At 39.7% G+C, this 20,967-nt stretch overlaps 1 protein-coding gene across 1 annotated transcript in view; it reads left to right on the forward strand.

The window, feature by feature from the left end:
* The window catches only part of NPHP3 (nephrocystin 3), a 52,351-nt gene that overhangs the window by 15,019 nt on the left and 16,365 nt on the right, over positions 1-20,967 (forward strand). The window contains exons 10-21 of the mRNA XM_054019672.1: positions 6,327-6,430; positions 7,184-7,298; positions 8,155-8,298; positions 8,832-8,929; positions 9,342-9,444; positions 10,459-10,541; positions 12,965-13,103; positions 16,193-16,357; positions 17,901-17,998; positions 18,606-18,728; positions 19,433-19,622; positions 19,780-20,021. Coding sequence (XP_053875647.1) covers positions 6,327-6,430; positions 7,184-7,298; positions 8,155-8,298; positions 8,832-8,929; positions 9,342-9,444; positions 10,459-10,541; positions 12,965-13,103; positions 16,193-16,357; positions 17,901-17,998; positions 18,606-18,728; positions 19,433-19,622; positions 19,780-20,021 — 1,604 coding nt within the window. The remainder of the gene's footprint in view (positions 1-6,326; positions 6,431-7,183; positions 7,299-8,154; positions 8,299-8,831; positions 8,930-9,341; positions 9,445-10,458; positions 10,542-12,964; positions 13,104-16,192; positions 16,358-17,900; positions 17,999-18,605; positions 18,729-19,432; positions 19,623-19,779; positions 20,022-20,967) is intronic.

The raw sequence follows: 20,967 nt of genomic DNA on the forward strand, positions 1-20,967 counted from the left end.
ATGGAAACAGGACCACAGAATTCTGAGGGGAGACTGCCCTGAGGGGTGAGGAAAGTGGACAGTGGAAGCATGTGACTAAGAGAACCAGGCAGAGGAAAAGACGGGCTAGTGAAGGAGAAATAGAGCTCAGGAACAGGTTTGCGGAGTTGGAAAATGAAGGAGGGGCACAGCAGGTGGTCGCTGAAGGTGAGAGGGCAAGGAAGAAGAGAAGAGCAGCTAGTCCTATAAGAAGAGGGGAAGAGTCAATGGAGATAACAACACCAAATATGAGCCCCAGGAGGATACGGGATGGGCTGCGGAGGATTACAAGGGACAATAGAAATCGAGAGGACTTGCACCCAGAGGGAGCAGGGGACAGACCGGAGAATCGCACCATTACCAGGAAAAGGCAGGTCTACGTGATTGGGGACACCTTACTGAGAAGAATAGACAGGTCTGTAACTAGAGCTGATCCGGAGAACAGAAGGGTGTGCTGTCTGCCGGGTGCTAAGATAAGGTATGTGGACCTGAGGCTGAAAAGGATCCTAACGGGAGCGGGAAAGAATCCGCTGATTGTCCTTCATGTGGGAACAAACGATACGGCTAGATTCTCGCTGGAACGTATCAAGGGAGACTATGCCAGTCTGGGGAAGACGCTTAAGGAAATCGAGGCTCAGGTGATCTTCAGTGGGATTCTGCCTGTTCCTAGAGAAGGGCAACAAAGGTGTGACAAGATTATGGTGCTCAACAGATGGCTCAGGCAGTGGTGCTACCAGGAGGGCTTTGGGATGTATGGCCACTGGGAAGCATTCATGGACAGAGGATGGCTCTCTCGGGATGGACTTCACCTGAGTAAGGAGGGAAATAGACTTCTAGGATGGAGGCTGGCACAACTGATGAAGAGAGCTTTAAACTAGAAATTTGGAGGAGATGGTTGGGAGATGTCCAGGTAATCTCCACGCCGGAATTTAACATTGAAAAGGAAGAAAACAAAGTAAGAAAGGATACAGCCGTGGGTATGAGAATGGACGTAAGGAGGAAGGGTTGTGTAGATACCAGTCTAATAGGTGACACTGGTGGTAGAATGTCTGTAATCGGGTAAAGGATGTCAGTGAAGCCAAACGGCAAAAATTAAGATGTTTGTACGCTAATGCGAGGAGCCTAGGTAACAAAATGGAGGAACTAGAGCTACTGGTGCAGGAAGTGAAATCGGATATTATAGGGTTAACAGAAACATGGTGGAATAGTAGTCATGACTGGAGTACAGGTATTGAAGGCTATGTGCTGTTTAGGAAAGACAGAAATAAAGGCAAAGGTGGTGGAGTAGAATTGTATATCAATGATGAGGTAGACTGTAAAGAAATAAGAAGTGATGGAATGGAGAAGACAGAGTCTGTCTGGGCAAAAATCACATTGGGAAAGAAAGCTGCTAGAGCCTTCCCTGAGATACTGCTTGGGATGTGCTACAGACGCTGGGATCCAATTTAGATATGGATGGAGACCTCTTTAATCTTTTTAATGAAATAAACACTAATGGGAATTGTGTGATCATGGGAGACTTTAACTTCCCAGATATAGACTGGAGGACAAGTGCTAGTAATAATAATAATAGGGCTCAGATTTTCCTGGATGCGATAGCTGATGGATTCCTTCACCAAGTAGTTGAAGAACCAACAAGAGGGGATGCCATTTTAGATTTGGTTTTGGTGAGTAGTGAGGACCTCATAGAAGAAATGGTTGTAGGGGACAACCTTGGTTCGAGCGATCATGAGCTAATTCAGTTCAAACTAGATGGAGGGATAAACAAAAATAGATCTGGGACTAGGGTTTTTGATTTTAAAAGGGCTAACTTTAAAGAATTAAGGAAATTAGTTAGGGAAGTGGATTGGACTGAAGAACTTGTGGATCTAAAACTGGACGAGGCCTGGAATTACTTCAAGTCAAAGTTGCAGAAACTATCAGAAGCCTGCATCCCAAGAAAGGGGAAAAAATTCATAGGCAGGAGTTGTAGACCAAGCTGGATGAACAAGCATCTCAGAGAGGTGATTAAGAAAAAGCAGAAAGCCTACAAGGAGTGGAAGATGGGAGGGATTAGCAAGGAAAGCTACCTTATTGAGGTCAGAACATGCAGGGATAAAGTGAGAAAGGCCAAAAGCCATGTAGAGTTGGACCTTGCAAAGGGAATTAAAACTAATAGTAAAAGGTTCTATAGCCATATAAATAAGAAGAAAACAAAGAGAGAAGAAGTGGGACCACTAAACACTGAGGACGGAATGGAGGTTAAGGATAATCTAGGCATGGCCCAATATCTAAACAAATACTTTGCCTCAGTCTTTAATGAGGCTAATGAGGAGCTTAGGGATAATGGTAGGATGACAAATGAGGAGATGGAGGTAGATATTACCGCATCCGAGGTAGAAGCCAAACTTGAACAGCTTAATGGGACTAAATCGGGGGGCCCAGATAATCTTCATCCAAGAAAATTAAAGGAACTGGCACATGAAATTGCAAGCCCATTAGCAAGAATTTTTAATGAATCAGTAAACTCAGGGGTTGTACCATACGACTGGAGAATTGCTAACATAGTCCCTATTTTTAAGAAGGGGGAAAAAAACGTGATCCGAGTAACTATAGGCCTGTTAGTTTGCCATCTGTAGAATGCAAGGTCTTGGAAAAAATTTTGAAGGAGAAAGTAGTTAAGGACATTGAGGTCAACGGTAATTGGGACAAAATACAACATGACTTTACAAAAGGTAGATCATGCCAAACCAACCTGATCTCCTTCTTTGAGAAGGTAACAGATTTTTTAGACAAAGGAAATGCAGTGGAACTAATTTACCTCGATTTCAGTAAGGCATTTGATAATTCCCCATGTGGAACCATATTAGCTAAATTGGAAAAGATGGGGATCAATATGAAAATTTAAAGGTGGATAAGGAACTGGTTAAAGGGGAGACTACAACGGGTCATACTGAAAGGTGAACTGTCAGGCTGGAAGGAGGTTATTAGTGGAGTTCCTCAGGGATCGGTTTTGGGACCAATCTTATTTAATCTTTTTATTACTGAGCTTGGCACAAAAAGTGAGAATGTGCTAATAAAGTTTGTGGATGACACAAAGCTGGGAGGTATTGCTAATACAGAGAAGGACCGGGATATCATACAGGAAGATCTGGATGACCTTGTAAACTGAAGTAATAGTAATAGGATGAAATTTAATATTGAAAAGTGCAAGGTCATGCATTTAGGGATTAATAACAAGAATTTTGGTTGTAAATTGGGGACACATCAGTTGGAAGTAACAGAGGAGGAGAAGGACTTTGGAGTATTGGTTGATCACAGGATGACTATGAGCCGCCAATGTGATATGGCCGTTAAAAAAGCTAATGCGGTCTTGGGATGCATCAGGCGAGGTATTTCCAGTAAAGATAAGGAGGTGTTAGTACCGTTATACAAGGCACTGGTGAGACCTCATCTGGAATATTGTGTGCAGTTCTGGTCTCCCATGTTTAAGAATTCAAACTGGAACAGGTACAGAGAAGGGTTACTAGGATGATCCGAGGAATGGAAAACCTGTCTTATGAAAGGAGACTCAAAGAGCTTGGCTTGTTTAGCCTAACCAAAAGAAGGCTGAGGGGAGATATGATTGCTCTTTATAAATATATCAGAGGGATAAATATCAGGGAGGGAGAGGAATTATTCAAGCTTAATACCAATGTGGACACAAGAACAAATGGATATAAACTGGACATTAGGAAGTTTAGACTTGAAATTAGATGAAGGTATCTAACCATTAGAGGAGTGAAGTTCTGGAACAGCCCTCCAAGGAGAGTCGTGGAGGCAAAAGACATATCTGGCTTCAAGACTAGGCTTGATAAGTTTATGGAGGGGATGGTATGATGGGATAGCCCAATTTTGGCAATTAATTGATCTTTGATTATTAGCAGGTAAATATGCCCAATGGTCTGTGATGGGATGTTAGATGGGGTGGGATCTGAGTTACTACAGAGAATTCTTTCCTGGGTGCTGGCTGGTGAGTCTTGCCCACATGCTCAGGGTTTAAGTGAGCGCCATATTTGGGGTCGGGAAGGAATTTTCCTCCAGGGCAGATTGGCAGAGACCCTGGAGGTTTTTCGCCTTCCTCTGCAGTGTGGGGCACGGGTCACTTGCTGGAGGAGTCTCTGCACCTTGACGTCTTTAAACCAGTATTTGAGGACTTCAATAACTCAGGCATAGGTTAGGGATTTGTTACAGGAGTGGATGAGTGAGATTCTGTGGCCTGCGTTGTGCAGGAGGACAGACTAGATGATTAAAATGGTCCCTTCTGACCTTAAAGTCTATGAGATACACCTAGAAAGGATTGAATTAATATATCTAGAGGAATCTGTGAAAAGTGCCTCTGGTGAGGAATTATGTTGCTGCTTGAATAAGTCAGTGTGCTTTCGTGCTGTGCCTCCTAGAGGAACTGGCTGACAATGTATGCTTGTGCTTCTTGGAGATGCAGCACGCACAAGCACAGCTCCAAGAAGGCAGGGCAAACGTGGCTATAAGCCATCATTTTGTCTCTGGGATTTTGGGCTGATTGGGAACCAAAATGCCCCATGCTGTAACTGCTCTAAATTACAGCAGTCCTCCCTGAACGGTCTGAACTGCTCTGCAACCTGGAGCTTCTCAAAATGGCTGTTGTACCATGCACTATGACCACACCCCCTGTTCCAGGACTCGTGAGGGGTCCTGCGTAAGCCCTGGTCTATCCACAGTTTTTGTATTTGAACTATTTCAGTTAAGGGTATGAATTTTCTACTGAAGTAGTTAAATCAATATAACCCCTAGTTATAGCAGCATAAAGGTGCCTTATACCAGCGCAGCTGTTCCTCCACCCTTTACACGAATAAGCTATACCATTCACCTATAAATGTGTTCACACTGTGGGATTGCACCATTTTAACAACATACGGGAATAGTTAAAGTAGTATAATTTCTTTGTTAGATACAATCTAAGTGAGCCCACAGCTGTCCTATGCAGTACCTGTACCGAGGGAACCCAGGCTCAGAGACTTTTATGGCTCCTCTACACTGCCATGGCAGCACACAGGGGCTAGGCCGTAATGGGAGAGAATCTCTTCCATGAGGTTTTGGAATGCAAAAATGTAATGATAGGGATCAGATGTGAGGAGTTAGTCCTGGAAAACTGTCCATCTCCTACTGACAGATGTGGTGTCCCATACATTATTGGCAAACCTGATACAGTCTGCTGTGCTGCCTCCAATAGCTGGAACAGAGACAAATTTGAATGCTGTTTTTCCAGTAAATTTGATTAACTTATTTTAGAAATGGAAATTAAAAAGTTAACACAGAGATAATTCCCTTTCTTAGAATTGTAAGGAATGTGCTCTGCTATTCTTCATTCATATTATTCTGTACTTCTGGCTCTATAAGAATTTGTAGCTTCTAAAAATAGCCAGTTCCGTATAATCAAGTATAACTACTTGTAGCAATAGGTGACATGGAATTTTAGAGCACTATCCTTTTGTCCTTGGCTATCTATTTTAGTTATTTATGTGCCCCCCCCCATCAACATAGTATCTGAGTGCCTATATTTATCCTCACGACACTCTGTGTGTCAGAGCTATTATCCTCATTTTAGAGATGGGTAACTGAGGCACAGAGAGGCTAAGTGACTTGCCCAAGGTCACACAGAAGTCTGTGATGCAGCAGGGAATTAAACCTAATGCACTAACCACTGGACCATCCTTCCGTTCTTGGAGGTCTACATTCAAATTTGCCTTGTCACACGTCAAAATGAATTTTTGTCTCACTCTAGTCCATAATGGACATTTGCTCACCTCATAAAACCACAACACAATAATTTAGTCCAGTTGGTACTATATTCTCATGAGACACATGTCTGGGATCTGGCACGCCAAGATTGCAGTACATTAGCAGAGGTGCAGGGGGAATTGCATGCCTTCTTGTACTAGGTCTTACTGTACCAGTGCTACTAGTCAGTCACATATATTAGTACTGCAAATTCATCCCAAACTAATTTTTAAAAATTATTTTCTGCTTTAAAACTTTTTATGGAAGAGGTATTAAATAGTAGTTTTTAGTGATTCTAGCACTTTCCATTCTTCCTTCCCCATTAAAAAAGCAACAACAAAATCACTTTGTTTCTGTAGCCATATATTTTTGTTTTACTCTTAGTCCTCTTGACTCAATGGAACTAAACATTCTTAAAGCTAAGTATATGCTTAAATATGTGGAGGATGCATTAATCAGTATATTAATTAATTCGTATATGTATTTCTTTAATACTGGAGCCATTGTAACTTAAATTGTTGTGTTTGCAGTATTATGAACGTCTAAATGATCTAGTGGCAGCACCAGCACCCATCCCACCTCTTCTTGTGTCTGGAGGACCAGGCTCTGGCAAATCTCTTCTCCTGTCAAAATGGTATTTTTAACAATGGTTAATCTTTTTTTTAAATTACACTTCAAACAAGAACAGCACAACATTGGATTGGTAGCAGGAGAAACCAGCATTAGAAAAATACTGAATTTCTAAAAGCACCCTGTAAAGTCTAGTTCTGTTTTTAGTAACACTTGAATAGTTGTTCCCCTCTAGGCACTAGTTACAACCCACAGGGGACAATGCCACGGAGAACCCCAAACCTCAACTCCTTCACACTGTTCTGAGAATGAGGGTGGTGGTGGCTCCAAGGGAAAGTGTCACCTCCGCTAAGTCACCCTGCTGAGGTAAATGGGAGGGAGGATCCAAATCCAGAAACCTATTATAGAAATGCATCTTGCAGTCTCTTATGATCTACAATAGAACCTGCTGCCATAAAATAAACTGACAGTATTCAGATTAGTAACACTTGAATGCAGATGCCATCAGGGAATTCATTACTGTCCCCTCCCCCAAGAATCTCCTCTTTTTGATGTTTTATCTTTGTAATCTGTGAATGTAGCTAGTATCTGAAAATCCCTCTAGTCCAATGGAGATCAAAAGTGAAAATTCTGATGTAAAATATTTAATTAGGGATGATTAATTGTCTGACTTATTTTATTATGTATATACCGCACATGCCAAGCTAAAATGTATAATTACATTTGACGAATCTACAATAATATTTTTTGGAAATAAGAATATATTTGCAAAAATGTGGGCTATTGGGAATGTGTGTGTGTTTTTTTGCCCCATTAGGATTCAACTGCAACAGAAGCATTCACCAAACACACTAATTCTCTATCACTTTGTTGGGAGGCCCATGTCTGCCAGTTCAGAATCTGCACTAATAATTAAACGGCTTACTTTAAAGGTACTCTAGTTATTGTTTAGCACATGTAGCATTATTCAGTGTGTGTGTGTGTGGGGTGTGTGAGAATCTATTTAAAGTTCTTATGGACTTGTCTGTACCCAATCAGGGTGATACAGACAATGATTGTCCCCATTTTGTTGAGTTGATCAGATATCAGAAATAAATTAAAATATCCTCTCTGAGGCTTTTCATAATACGTTGTCAGCAATTATGATTCTGATGAAAAATATTGATGGTTTATAAAGAAAGCCACATAAGCTTCTTTTACTATTTCCTGCCATCTGGCCAAGGAAAGAAGCAGGTAGCATCTGTTTTGTCTATGCATTGAGAAACCTGAAGCTGCATTTGCCAGTTGGCACCACACTGTAGTTGGACTATTGCTCTTCGATGTTAATTTGTTTTAGAAGTACATGTCTGATATGTGTGGAATAAATGAGGGGCCTGATTCTGCCAGGATCTGAGCTCCCTTTATCTTCAAAAGAAGTCACTCAGGGCTGCACAGGACTGAGCTCTTCAGAAAGATTAAATCAACTCTTCCCTGTGTTGTTAAAAGCCTACACATTTTTATTTATACATTTTCCACACTTCTTATTCCTCAGATGGTCCCATGGGATTTTTAACCTCACGTTGTCCATCTAAAATTAAATATATAAGAACTTCAAAAACATTCTCCTTTTTTTTTTTAATTTCTTGCTCCTTATATGCAGTGAAGGGAAAACAACTTTGTATGGACTTGTTTGAAATCAGCTCCCCAGGAGTGAATGATTTTATCTTGGGTCCACCTGTGTCTTTTTGTCCAACTCCCCTAAGTATTTCTTAAGATGCAATATTTTTATGCATGTTTATAATTTTGCAGCTCATGCAGCATTCTTGGTTAGTGTCACCTTTAACATTGGATCCAGCTAAGCTCTTGGAAGAATTTCCTCGTTGGCTGGAAAAACTTTCTGCTCGTCACCAAGGCAGCATTATCATAATTATTGACTCTATAGACCAAATACAGGTACATTTCCAACCTACTTGGCCTTTACAAATGCCAAATAAACTTGGAGTGGTATATCAGGTTAGTAGTGATAGTGAGACAGTAAAACAATACATTTACTATAAGAGAGAAAATAAGTAGAAAATAATTTGCAATTTTACTAGATGAATTAAATTGTCATTTGATTTATCTATAAAACTTGGTATTTCTGGAATTTGCCAGAGCATGTTGCCTTTTGATCTGTCTCATTGCATTGTCTGCTGGGGGTGGATCCAAAATTGTGGACTGATTTGTGGGTCAGGTCACGTATCCAATCTGTAGGTGGTGAGAGTCTATATGATACTATGCTAACTACTTTACTTAAGCTGTCACCATGCTGGTGCATATAGAAAGGGGAGTTTGGCTCTATATAAATATGTGGCCCTGAACAATTTTAAGAGAATGGAGGCAATGAAGATTGTTTTCACTGGGCTGAACAGTTAATGAGATGATAGTGATTTGTGGCATTTATTTTTAATGAATTTTGAATTAATGCTCTGAAACTTGTTTTTAAGCAAGCTGAAAAACATATGAAATGGCTGATAGATCCCCTGCCAGTGAATGTAAGGGTGATTGTATCTGTGAACGTGGAAACATGTCCTCAGGCATGGAGGTATGTTGTTCTTTGGGGAGGTTTCAAAGTAGCCTGGGTTTAAATATACTTTTTTTTATATATATATATATATATATATATATATAATATAATGTTGCAGAATAAAATCTGAATCTGATTTCGTACCCACTGAAGTCAGTGGGAATTTTGGATTTGGATTTTCCCCATTGAACATATCATAGGCATGTACAATTGCAGACTTCCAGTACTTCGATGTAGTCAGCTGTCTTAGGGCAAGGTTAAAAATACAAATGTGACTTTGTATTATTAAAATCCTTTAACAGCAGAAGAGTGTAGTTTCAGATTTCTGCATTGATATCTTCTTTTTTTCCCCTTCAAGTAGTTAGGTCTCTTTTCTTTCACATACTATTTTGCTGGATTTTAATGTAATTTTGTTCTCTCCCTCTAAAAGGTTGTGGCCAACTCTTCATCTTGAGCCATTGAATTCTAAAGATGTGAAATGTCTCATTAGTGCAGAATGTAGCTGTGCAGATGTTAAATTGACCAAAGAACAGGTATGTCTGTTGTAATTCTGTTGAAAGTATTTCACTCTAGGGTCTACTATAAATACTTATAAAGATGTGGAAGAGTAAAATGAGCTGACAAAAAGCTTATTTTTATTAATGTTTCAATAGCCAGGAAAATGTGTTTTATTTAGTTAACTTATAGCCGTTGTACACAGGATTTGGTGTAAATATTTTTATCCAGAGGCTGATAGCACCAAATTCAGATGGAATCATAGGCGCCAACTTGAGCACCCACGGAAAAAAATTGGTGGGTGCTCAGCACCCACCGGCAGTTCCCCGCCCCCCCCCCCCCCTCCAGCTTACCTCCACCTCTGCTTCCTCCGCGAGCGTGCTGCTGCGTCCTGCTTTTCCTCCCTCCCTCCCAGCGCTTGCACCGCGAAACAGCTGATTCTCGGGGCAGGGAGGGAAGGGGAACGCGGCGTGCTGGGGGAAGAGGTGGGGACAGGGCGGGGATTTGGGAAGGGATCCAATAGGGGCAGGAAGGGGCGGAGCTAGGGTGGGGACTTTAGGGATGGGGTTGGGATGGGAGCGGGGCCAGGGGCAGGGAAAGGGTGGAGTTGGGGTGGGGCCAAGGGCAGGGAAAGGGGCGGGCAGGTGCGGGCACCCACCGGCGCTGGAGAAAGTTGGTGCCTATGGATGGAATAGTATAAATTACTAGTAAAGGAACTATACTTTTACCCATCTTTCTGCAGATATGTCCTCCTGTTTTAGTATAATATGTATTTGGAGTAAAAATGCTTGGACATGTGCAAGGAAGCCATTTTGAATCCTATCCATGGAGCCTGATCCTAGCAAGGTGCTGATCATCTCCTGAGATGATCTAGCCCTATTTGATCCTTAACTTGAAAGGAAGCCGCCACTTATATATATCCCACATTTTGTACACTAGTCATGATGTGCTTTTTTAACATCCACAATCGGTGTTTTAGTGTCAAATCCTTAACTCCTCAGAGTGCTTAATATTACATTGGCTTATAATGTTTCTTTAAACACTTGTCTTAGGAGAAGAAACTTGAGAAACACTGTCGTTCTGCCACAACTTGCAATGCTTTGTATGTCACTCTTTTAGGCAAAATGATTGCTTGGTAAGTTGAGATGGCCTGACATTATTGTGCGAGTCTGTAGATTTTAAAAATACAAATTGCTTTATCAGCATATCAGAAAATGTTCAATTGAAAAAGAATTATTCTTTGTTGAGATGAAACTGCTTTAGCAGAAGAAAATAGAAAGTTATTTTCCCCATTTTTCTATGAAAAAAGAAAAGAAAGCAGCACTATACAGAATTAATGGTCTATCCCATTTGGATGCTAAATATTTAGGTACCCACTGAATCTGAATATAGTATATTATCCTCTCCCTATTCTGAATCGAGGTCTCTCTCCATCCTTTTGCTTCACTCTTCTTTTTGTAGCTGTCAGTCCCTTTATTCCCTTTATAAATATTAATTGGGAAGTATTCCTTTTATATTGAGAGGTGCTTTGTCTGTGGGCTGATGTGCCTGATGCTTTGCATCCTAGACTATGTCTACACTGCGCTGCAGTGTGGACTATGGGGGTGTAAACTCCAGTGTGCACCATGAGAATGCTGCTGCTAGTATGAACTAAAAGGTACCTACTGCGCATTAACTTATTTCTCTTCAAACAGGTCTATGTTAATGTGAACTAAGTACCTTTTAGTTTGTGCTAGCAGTGTCCACACGGGACAGTTACAGTGGAATACTTCACACCCACATAGTCCAAGCTTCGGGGCTATGTAGATGAGTCCATAAGATTTTAAGACCAGGGGAGCACCACTATGATCCTCTGGTCTGACCTCCTGCGTAATACAGGACATAAGATTTCACCCTGTAATTCCTGCAGGTGGAGAGGATTCATCCTCCCTACTGTGTCAAAGAACATAACTGAGCACAGCAACTTGTGGCTGATCCAGCACATATCTTTTTGAAAGACCATCAATCTCACTTTAGAGACTCCAAGGGAGGACGCTTGTGATTGGTGGCTCACAATTGCTGCTTGTTCTTTATTATTTAAATATTTTATTTTTAGTTGCTTAGTTGCTGCTGGAGACGCACTTTATAAAATAAAAGTATTAATTTGGGAAGGGTTACAAGATGGGAGGGGTTGCAAGTGATTTGGAGGATAGGACTAAAATTCAAAATGTTCCGGACAAACTGGAGAAATGGTCTGAAGTAATAGGATGAAATTCAATAAGGACAAATGCAAAGAACTCCACTTAGGAAGGAACAATCAGTTGCACACATTCAAAATGGGAAATGACTGCCTAGGAAGGAGTACTGCGGAAAGCGATCTGGGGGGTCATAGTGGATCACAAGCTAACTATGAGTCAACAGTGTAACACTGTTGCAAAAAAAGCAAACATCATTCTGGGATGTATTAGCCAGCAGTATCGCAAGCAAGACATGAGAAGTAATTCTTCCGCTCTACTCCGTGCTTATTAGTCCTCAGCTGGAGTATTGTGTCCAGTTCTGAGTGCTACCTTTCAGGAAAGATGTGGACAAATTGGAGAAAGTCCAGAGAAGAGCCACAAAAATGATTAAAGGTCTAGAAAACATGACCTGTGAGGGAAGATTGAAAAAATGGAGTTTGTTTAGTCTGGAGAAGAGAAGACTGAGAGGGGACATGATAACAGTTTTCAAGTACTTAAAGGTTGTTACAAGGGGGGGTGGAGAAAAATTGTTCTTAACCTCTGAGGCTAGGACAAGAAACAATGGGCTTAAATTGCAGCAAGGGAAGTTTAGGTTGGCCATTAGGAAAAACTTCCTAATTGTCAGAGTGGTTAAGCACTGGAATAAATTGCCTAAGGAGGTTGTGGAATCTCCATCATTGGGGATTTTTAAGAGCAGGTTGGACAAACACCTGACAGGGATGGTCTAGATAATACTTAGTCCTGCCTTGAGTGCAGGGGACTGGACTAGATGACCTCTCAAGGTCCCTTCCAGTTCTATGATTCTATAAATAAAATCGCAGCATCCAGTTTTACGTTTCTGTCTCTTTATGTGATATAATCTTATTCCCATTCTGTTGCCTGCTAAAGTAAAGGTATCACTGCTTTTTTTTTTTATTACAAAAGGGAGACACTTATGGCATATGTTGGTAGTTGTGTTCAGGTGTTAAATTCTTTGGGTTCTAATCCCGCAAGATGCTGCGCACCTCCTGAAGCAGGGTCGGCTCCAGGCACCAGCTTAACAAGCAGGAGCTTGGGGCGGCCAAAGGAGAGGGGTGGCAGGTCCTTCACTCCCTCTAGGAGCGAAGGACCAGCCGTTGAACTGCTGCCGCCGATCTTAGCTTTTTTTTTTTTCCACTGCCGCCGATCGCGGCTTTTTTTTTTTTTTTTTTTTTTTTTGCTTGGGGCAGCAGAAATGTCCTGAAGCCAGTAGGAGTTGAGGGCACATAGCACTTCACAAGATGAAGATCTTTAATAGCTTAAATGCGCTTTGTGGTTGTCAAATTTAACATATTAAAAAAGCTAATCTTGTCCATTCGCTTAGTGCTGGAAGTGCAGGAAATATTGATGAAATCCTTCAACAGTGTTTCCAGTGTCAAGATACAGTATCACTGTACGGACTTGTTCTGAGATCAGTTCAGGAATCCATGCTGAACGATAAAGACAAACACCTTATGAGAGAGGTAAGCAAACATTGCAATGGAAACTTTTGGAAGAAACGTGTTCCCTTTCCTCCGGATGAGTTTCTGTGAATTAAATAAAAAGAAAGTATTTGAGGACTTTTCATTGATTCAAAGCTATAATTCATAGGTTCATAGAATATAATGCCGGAAGGATCATGGTGATTATCTAGTCTGACCCGCTGTGTAATACAGGCCAGAGGACTTCCCTGAATTATTTCCTCTTTAAACTGGAGCAGATCTTTTAGAAAAACATCCAATCTTGATTCAAATATTTCCAGAGATGGAGAATCCACCCCAACACTTGATAAGGTGTCCCAGTCGTTAATTACCCTCACTCTTAAAAATGTGCACCTTATTTTTTAATTTTGTCTAAATTGGATTTTGTTTTACATTTGTCTGCTAGATTGAAGAGCCTTCTGTTATCAAAGTTATGTTCTTCCTGTAGGTACTTATAAACTGTGATCAAGTCACCCCTTAACTTTCTCTTTGATAAACTAAATAGTTTGAGCTCCTGGAATCTTTCACTAGATGGCACGTTTTCCAATTCTTTGGTCATTTTTGTGGCTCTTCTCTCCAATTTATCAACATCCTTTTTGAATTGTGGACATGAGAACTGGATACAGTAAAGATGATATCAACGCTACTCTTACTTGATATTTCCCTATTTATACACCAAGGATCACATTAGCCCTTTTAGATCTATCAATTAGCTAGTTTTTAATCCATTTTGTGTGTCCCATGTTGATTTTATTTTAGTTTAGTTTCTTAGTCAAAATGTTGTGCGGTGCGAAGTCAAATGCCTTCTAGACGTCTAAATTTATTACATCAACACTATTATCTTTGTCAACCAAACCTGTAATTTCATCAGAAATTGATATCAAGTTAGTTTGACAAGGTCTATTCTTCATAAACCCATGTCAATCGCCATTAATTGTATTACTCTCCTTTAATTCTTTATTAATTGAGTCCAGCATCAGCAGTTCCATTATTTTGTCCAGGATAGTTATCAGGTGGATTGGCATATAATTATCCAGGTCATCCCATTTATCTCTTTTAAATATTGTCTCAAGATTAGCTTTCTTCCAGTTCTCTGGAACTTTCCCAATATTTCCAGACTTATTGAAAAACAGCACCAATGATCCAGAGCACTCCTCGACCAACTCTTTTAAAACTCAGGTTTTCCGGACTGGCTGATTTAGATATGTCTGTCTTTAGTAACGGCTGTCTAATGTTCTCCTGAGTTATTGGTGGAATGGAAAATATTTCATCATCATATGATATGACTACATCATCTGGCTTTTTTCCAAATACTAAAAAGAAATATTTATTTAAATGTTTCTGCTTGTTCTACATTATTATTGAGAATTCTACCATTTTCCTCTAGTAATGGACTGATACCATTGTTAGGATTTCTTTTGTTCCCAATATACTTGAAAAACTTCTCCTTATTATTATTCTTAACTCCACTGATCATAAATTATTCCTGACGTCCTTTTGCTTCTCTTATCAATTTTCTACAATTCCTAGCCTCTGATTTATATTCATTACCATCAGCTTCCCTTTTGTTATGTATTGGTTTGATTTTTTTTTTTTTTTTTTTTTTTTTTGGTACTTCCCTTCTAAGCTGGGTTGTTTTTTGACCAGTTTAGCCTTTCATTCTGCATTGTGTTTTTTTGGGGTAAAATGTTCTTAAACAGTTCTCTATTATCATTCACATCTTTCTGTGTAAATTCTTTCTCCCAGTTGACTTGACTCATCATTGTTTTCAGTTGTGTGAAATTGGCCCTTTTTAAAGTGCCAAATATATACAGCGTTAGTTTGGACTGTGTCCTGTTCTGCACTTAACATATATAATCAAGCGATGTTCACTTAAACTAAGCAACCACAAATATTTAGTTCTGTGATCAATTCCTCTCAGTCAAGAAAAGGTCTAATACAAAATTCCCCTGTGTTGGATGAAACACTTCTTGAGTTAGGAAATAATCATCTGTAACTTTTAGAAATTCTGAGGACATTTTAAAACTGGCAGCATGAGCGCTCCACCATATGTCACTCAAATTGAAGTCCCCATAATAACAGCTTTTTTTTCTCTATACTTTATAGATAGGTGCTTAAGGAGCCAGCCATCCTGTTCTCTAGTATGATTTGGTGGTCTATAGCAGACACTTAAGTACTGCTGCATCTTGTTGCCCTTCTGTTAAGATATTGATCCACAAACATTCAAGAGCCAGTATCTAATATTTGGGTTATTCTAAGATGAAAAAAAAGTTAATAGCCAAATCCATCTCATTAAAGTTACGTGAGAGACAAATTTGTCTCAGAAAGTGAAAGCAGTAATACTTATAATTGTATTTGCAGGCAATTTTGGTGCATGAAGTTCTTATGAGATTAAGATATTTATATTGTACTGTTGTATATTGTATAGCATCTCGAACAACTGCAATCTCTGAAGTTCCCTTATTGCTTCAACAAAACACCTTTTGAAGGATAAAATATGTATTTAATTTGCTGTAGTAAAATGGAAATTGACAAATTTGCGTAACAGTCGTAGTTATGTGGACCCCAAAGATGAATAATTTACCCTTTCTATAATGTTTCCAATCTAAATCGTCCCTATTTTTGAAATCAGTTACTGTATTAAAGGTAAGACTACATAAATATTTCTAGAATGCTTGGGTAACAATGTTCACTAGAGACATGGTTTTGTATATTTTTGGAAAGATTTCTGAAGTCAATGTCTTATAAGCCATGTTGGGCCCAATATTGCCTTTATTTATTCCAGTATATCATTCAGTCATTCCACTGAAGACAATAAAATTTACTCCAGATTGACACCAGTGTAACCTAGCAGAATTTTGCCTGAATTGTACATCCATAACTTCATGTTTAGGTGGAATTAATTTGTGAAGCCTGTTTTCCACACCAACCCCAGTAACTGTACTATGTACTTTGTGTACTAAATGTATCAAGGAATCCTATATTATGTTTTAAAACCTGGCATTCAGTATTTGTCTTGAGATTCAGTATACCTGAGTTACTCATTGAGCAGTTGTTAAACTTATGAAAACATGAATGTTTTGGCTACACAGGTTCTCTGTCTCATCAGTGTTAGCCACAATGGAGTGAGTGAATCAGAGCTGATGGAACTTTATCCCGAACTATCCTGTGCCGTATTAGCCTCTCTAGTTCACAGTCTGCACAAGATGTGTATGCTGACATATGGCTGTGGTCTGCTAAAGTTTCAGCACCTCCAGGTAAGATTCCATACATTTAGACATATGCAAATAATACTCCACTAAATTAGAAATATTTCACCAAATTCTGTTCTTAAATAAATTGGTGTAACTCCAAGAGTAACTTTGAATCCACTTATATTTCTCTAGATTTACAATAAGGTAAATCAAAGCAGTATAGCCTTCTGTCTTCCCTTAGACACACAAGCATACTATATAAATCTGTTTAATTTTTTATGTAATTGTCATTGACTTAGTCTACAAAGTAGGTTTTTTTTGTGTGCCTGCGTTATTTTTGACTATTTGGATGGTTGCAAAGCCATACTAAGTGTTTGTATTTTTTCCCTCCTAGGAATAAAAAATTCATTGCTCCAAGGTCCAGGACCAGTCCTTTATTAGAAGCCCTGGACCAGTGCTAAAGAGCACTGCTGGTCTAAAGGATGTGACCATTTTTAAGGTCTAGAGAACCAACAAGACTAGAAATAAATGATGTACGCCATGGAAAGTGGGAGATTCCCAAGTTGCCAGTTATGCATTAATTTCTAGCTCTGGTGGTTAACTAGATAGCCTTTAAACTTCATAATTTCTCTTAATTAATTGGCCTCTCAGAGTTGGTAAGACAACTCCCACCTGTTTATGCTCTCTGTATGTGTGTATATATATCTCCTCAATATATGTTCCATTCTATATGCATCCGAAGAAGTGGGCTGTAGTCCACGAAAGCTTATGCTCTAATAAATTTGTTAGTCTCTAAGGTGCCACAAGTACTCCTGTTCTTCTTTTTGCGGATACAGACTAACACGGCTGTTACTCTGAAACCTTTGATTATATGCTTGTCTTCTCTCCCACTCTTTCTCCCTTCAGTTCTGATCTGGTATCAGTGGCTGCTATCTTGAGAATTCTTACCAGGATGATCAATGTTGTTCTCCATCAGCATTCAAAAGTTGCTTTTTCATTGATTGCTATCTCTAGCAGTCCTAGAAAATATTGTTTACTAAAAATCAAGCCAGAATTGAAGGGGAAAGGAGGATGATAATTTTTAAGAAGTGATAAATCTAAGAGCTTTAGCCTAATTTAGTACTTTGTTTATAGTTGAATGCCAATAATGTATAACTTTATTAGTTTAACAAAAAGTAAATATACATTATTAGTTGTACCTCCATTATCTTCCCCTTTCCCAGCAAAGCCTGGGAGGCTATTTGAGAACTATGATGTTAGTGGCAACAAAAAGAGTTACAGTTCCCAAGGTCAAGGGGAACATGAAAGACCCAATGAAATTATTGTTCCTGAGAAAAATAAATATAAGGCTTCCTCCTTTCCCCACTCCCTCTCCCACATTATGATATATTTCCTCTTCTTAAATCCCTTGGGCCTTTGTAGCGTCTCTTAACTCATTTTTTTAAAATTGATTTGCTTTCAAGTTGAAGATCCCTTTAGCAAAAAAAAAAATGATTTAAAATTCCTCAGCATAAGATCCTTGTTTCCCACTTGTGTCTTGTAGGGAGCCCCATGCATTGTTAGTATGTAACAGACATATATTGAGTACTATAACTCTCTTTTTCAGGCTTGGGAAACGGTGGGACTAGAATACATGGAAGAAGGTCAAAATATTATTTCTACTTACAGAGAAAAACTAATAGACTACTTCACCATGCAGCTAAGGTATTTCAGAACTCCTCGGAACACAAGAAATGTTACAGTCTTTATGGCCATACTAATCTGCCAGGGAGAGGGGGGACACAGAGGAAAAACAGGTACTGTAGGCCTGAGAACACAGGAGCAATCTATGGTGGAGGAAACAATACCTTCCTCAGCTCTCATGAACCATTTGGGCACAGATCCTAGAAATTCAGGCTACGCACAGGGTACAGGGTTTGCCCTTTTGTAAAACTTTTGTTTGCATGAAAACATGTCAGTAAACGAGGGTGTGCTGACCAGTCTAAGGATAACTTGGGGACATTTTGTTTTTGTATTACCCTGTATTTCATGAGTTTTGTAGATCTGTTAATAATCTGTAATCTGTAAAGAGTCAAAGACAGACTTTGGATCTTTGATTCAAGCTGTAGTTAATAGTTTCATATTATAAACCTCCTTTTCACAAAAAGGGGGTGGGAAATTGCATACACAAGTCAGGTAATTGGTGATATAAGAGGCTAACTGGTTGTTTGTCCATGTACTTGTATGACTTAATATTTTCCAAAGCAAGCCCTATAATTTTAAATGTTAGGAATGGAAAGGGGTTTTATTTTGGTTGCTTTTCTTCCATTAGTCAAGGCAGAGTGACTTGGAGAAGTGCAGATGAACTTCCTTGGCTTTTCCAACAACAAGGCAACAAGCAGAAACTACACAAGTGTCTCCTGAACCTCTTTGTATCTCAGAATCTTTACAAAAGGTAAGAGAGTAGCCAGGGCCTTTGTATGTACAAACATATTGAAATGGTTTAGTGTTCAGTTAAAGGCATGAAATAAAGTGTCTTTAATGTTTTGTTTTAAAAAATAAATAATAGAAATGATAAAATGCACAAATATGGGAAGAAATTTAACTAGGCCAATATGTAACCCTATAGCAGGGATTGAAAGCTGGCTGAAGGGTGCTAACTGAAAGAATGGTGAGAAATAGCAAAGTATAAAGTTATATGGCGATATCTAGTAAGGTACCACTTATGGGATACCCTGCCTGGCTGGCTGGTTGCAAAGCACCCAAGGCATGGCAACCAGTGCTGTTCTGTTGCAGCCTATCCCTTTTGTGCACCTCGGTATATCCCAGTGTAGCATGAACCTTGCTTGTAGGTGCTCTGAACATGGTAGTATGTAGGTGCGCCTGGGGGCGGGGCAGTGAATCCACTGTCATGCAGAGACCTCTGTCTTTCCACTGCTTCACAGTTGGGAGACCAGTAAGGTGCTGCATAGGTCATTCTGACTGTTGGACTACAGTAGCCTTCACAGAACTGCTTTGCAGACACTTTGCAGCATGAGAGAAAATTCCTGACATGCATATTCCCCCTTCCTTGCACCCTGCCCTCCAGCAGGGTAGCTGGTTCTGAGCACGGAGATTTGGTGTTCTGTATTTTACTACTTACTTTTCTTGTTAAAACAGAGGGCATTTTGCAGAATTACTGAGTTACTGGCAGCTTGTCGGAAAAGATAAGAGTTCAATGGCAGCTGAGTATTTTGACTCTCTAAAGCAATATGAGAAAAGCTGCGAGGGAGAGGAAAGTATGATCTGTCTGGCTGATCTTTATGAAACTCTGGGACGATTCTTAAAAGATCTAGGCCTTCTCAGCCAGGTAAGTGCATCTAGGAACAACGGGAATACCTTGTAACAGCAAGCAAGCAAGGAATTTAAGCAGAGCATAGTATGTGCTTGATAAGATGTTTGTGTTGCAGTGTTTTTTGTATATTATCTTACCTGCTCTAGTCACATTCTCAACTCCTTTATTACAGGCAGTTGCTCCTCTGCAGCGTTCTCTGGAAATTCGGGAGACTGCACTGGATCCAGATCACCCCAGGGTAGCACAGTCCCTCCATCAGTTAGCAGGAGTTTATGTGCAGTGGAAGAAGTTTGGAAATGCTGAGCAGTTATATAAGCAGGCTCTGGAAATCTCTGAAAATGCTTATGGGGCTGAACATCCCAGGGTTGCTCGTGAACTGGATGCACTTGCAACATTATACCAGAAACAGAACAAGTAAGGTTAATAGTATTGGTGATTTCCTGGATTTGTCATAACATGCAAGTCTTTTGAGGTTGTTACATTGTCTGTTTGTTTCTACGATTACACATTTTAATACATTTAACTTCCTTTTGATGCATGTGCAGAACTGCTATTAATATTAATGAGAACTATCTGTTTGTTTCAAGAGGAGGAGGAGACTTTTTTGGGGGTCTAGAAAAAGATTAGTAAACATATTTGTGTATTATTCAAATATATAGTTATAACAAAGTAATATTTTTTTAAAATGCCCTTGTATTGGTACAATTGTCACCCTCGCAAAATAGTTGTGAATTCTTACCAACCCAAACACAGGAGGTAGATGGTATTTATTATTATTTATTTATTTATTAAGAGCAGCAGCATCTACTCACCTATCTTTACCTGGGTGACTGATAACAGGGAAAAATATCTTAAGGATATTTTACTTGTCCATCAAAAACAAATTACTAGCCCCAGGCAAATGTGGAGGTAGAATTTACAAGTCTGGTTGAAGATTTCTATGGGTGCTCCGAAAAATAAATGTATCCAAATCATAGACTCATAGACTCATAGACATTAAGGTCAGAAGGGACCATTATGATCATCTGGTCTGACCCCCTGCATGCTGCAGGCCGCAAGACCCTTCCCTGGACTCTACCGTTGAAGTCTCCAATCCTGTGTTTTAGTGACTTCAATCGGCTGAGACCCTCCTGCTAGTGATCCCTGCCCCATGCTGCGGAGGAAGGCGAAAAACCTCCAGAGGCTCAGCCAATCTACCCTGGAGGAAAATTCCTTCCCGACCCCAAATATGGCGATCAGTAATACCCCGAGCATATAGGCAAGAGTCTCTAGCCTGACCCTTGTTGGCCATTATGCTGTTCATGTACCATTGCTTGGTTTTCCTTGGCTACTATGTTTTATCATTAAACCATTCCCTCCA

Source organism: Malaclemys terrapin, chromosome 2 (genome assembly GCF_027887155.1).
Source record: "Malaclemys terrapin pileata isolate rMalTer1 chromosome 2, rMalTer1.hap1, whole genome shotgun sequence".
In the NCBI taxonomy this organism is placed as follows: domain Eukaryota; kingdom Metazoa; phylum Chordata; order Testudines; family Emydidae; genus Malaclemys; species Malaclemys terrapin.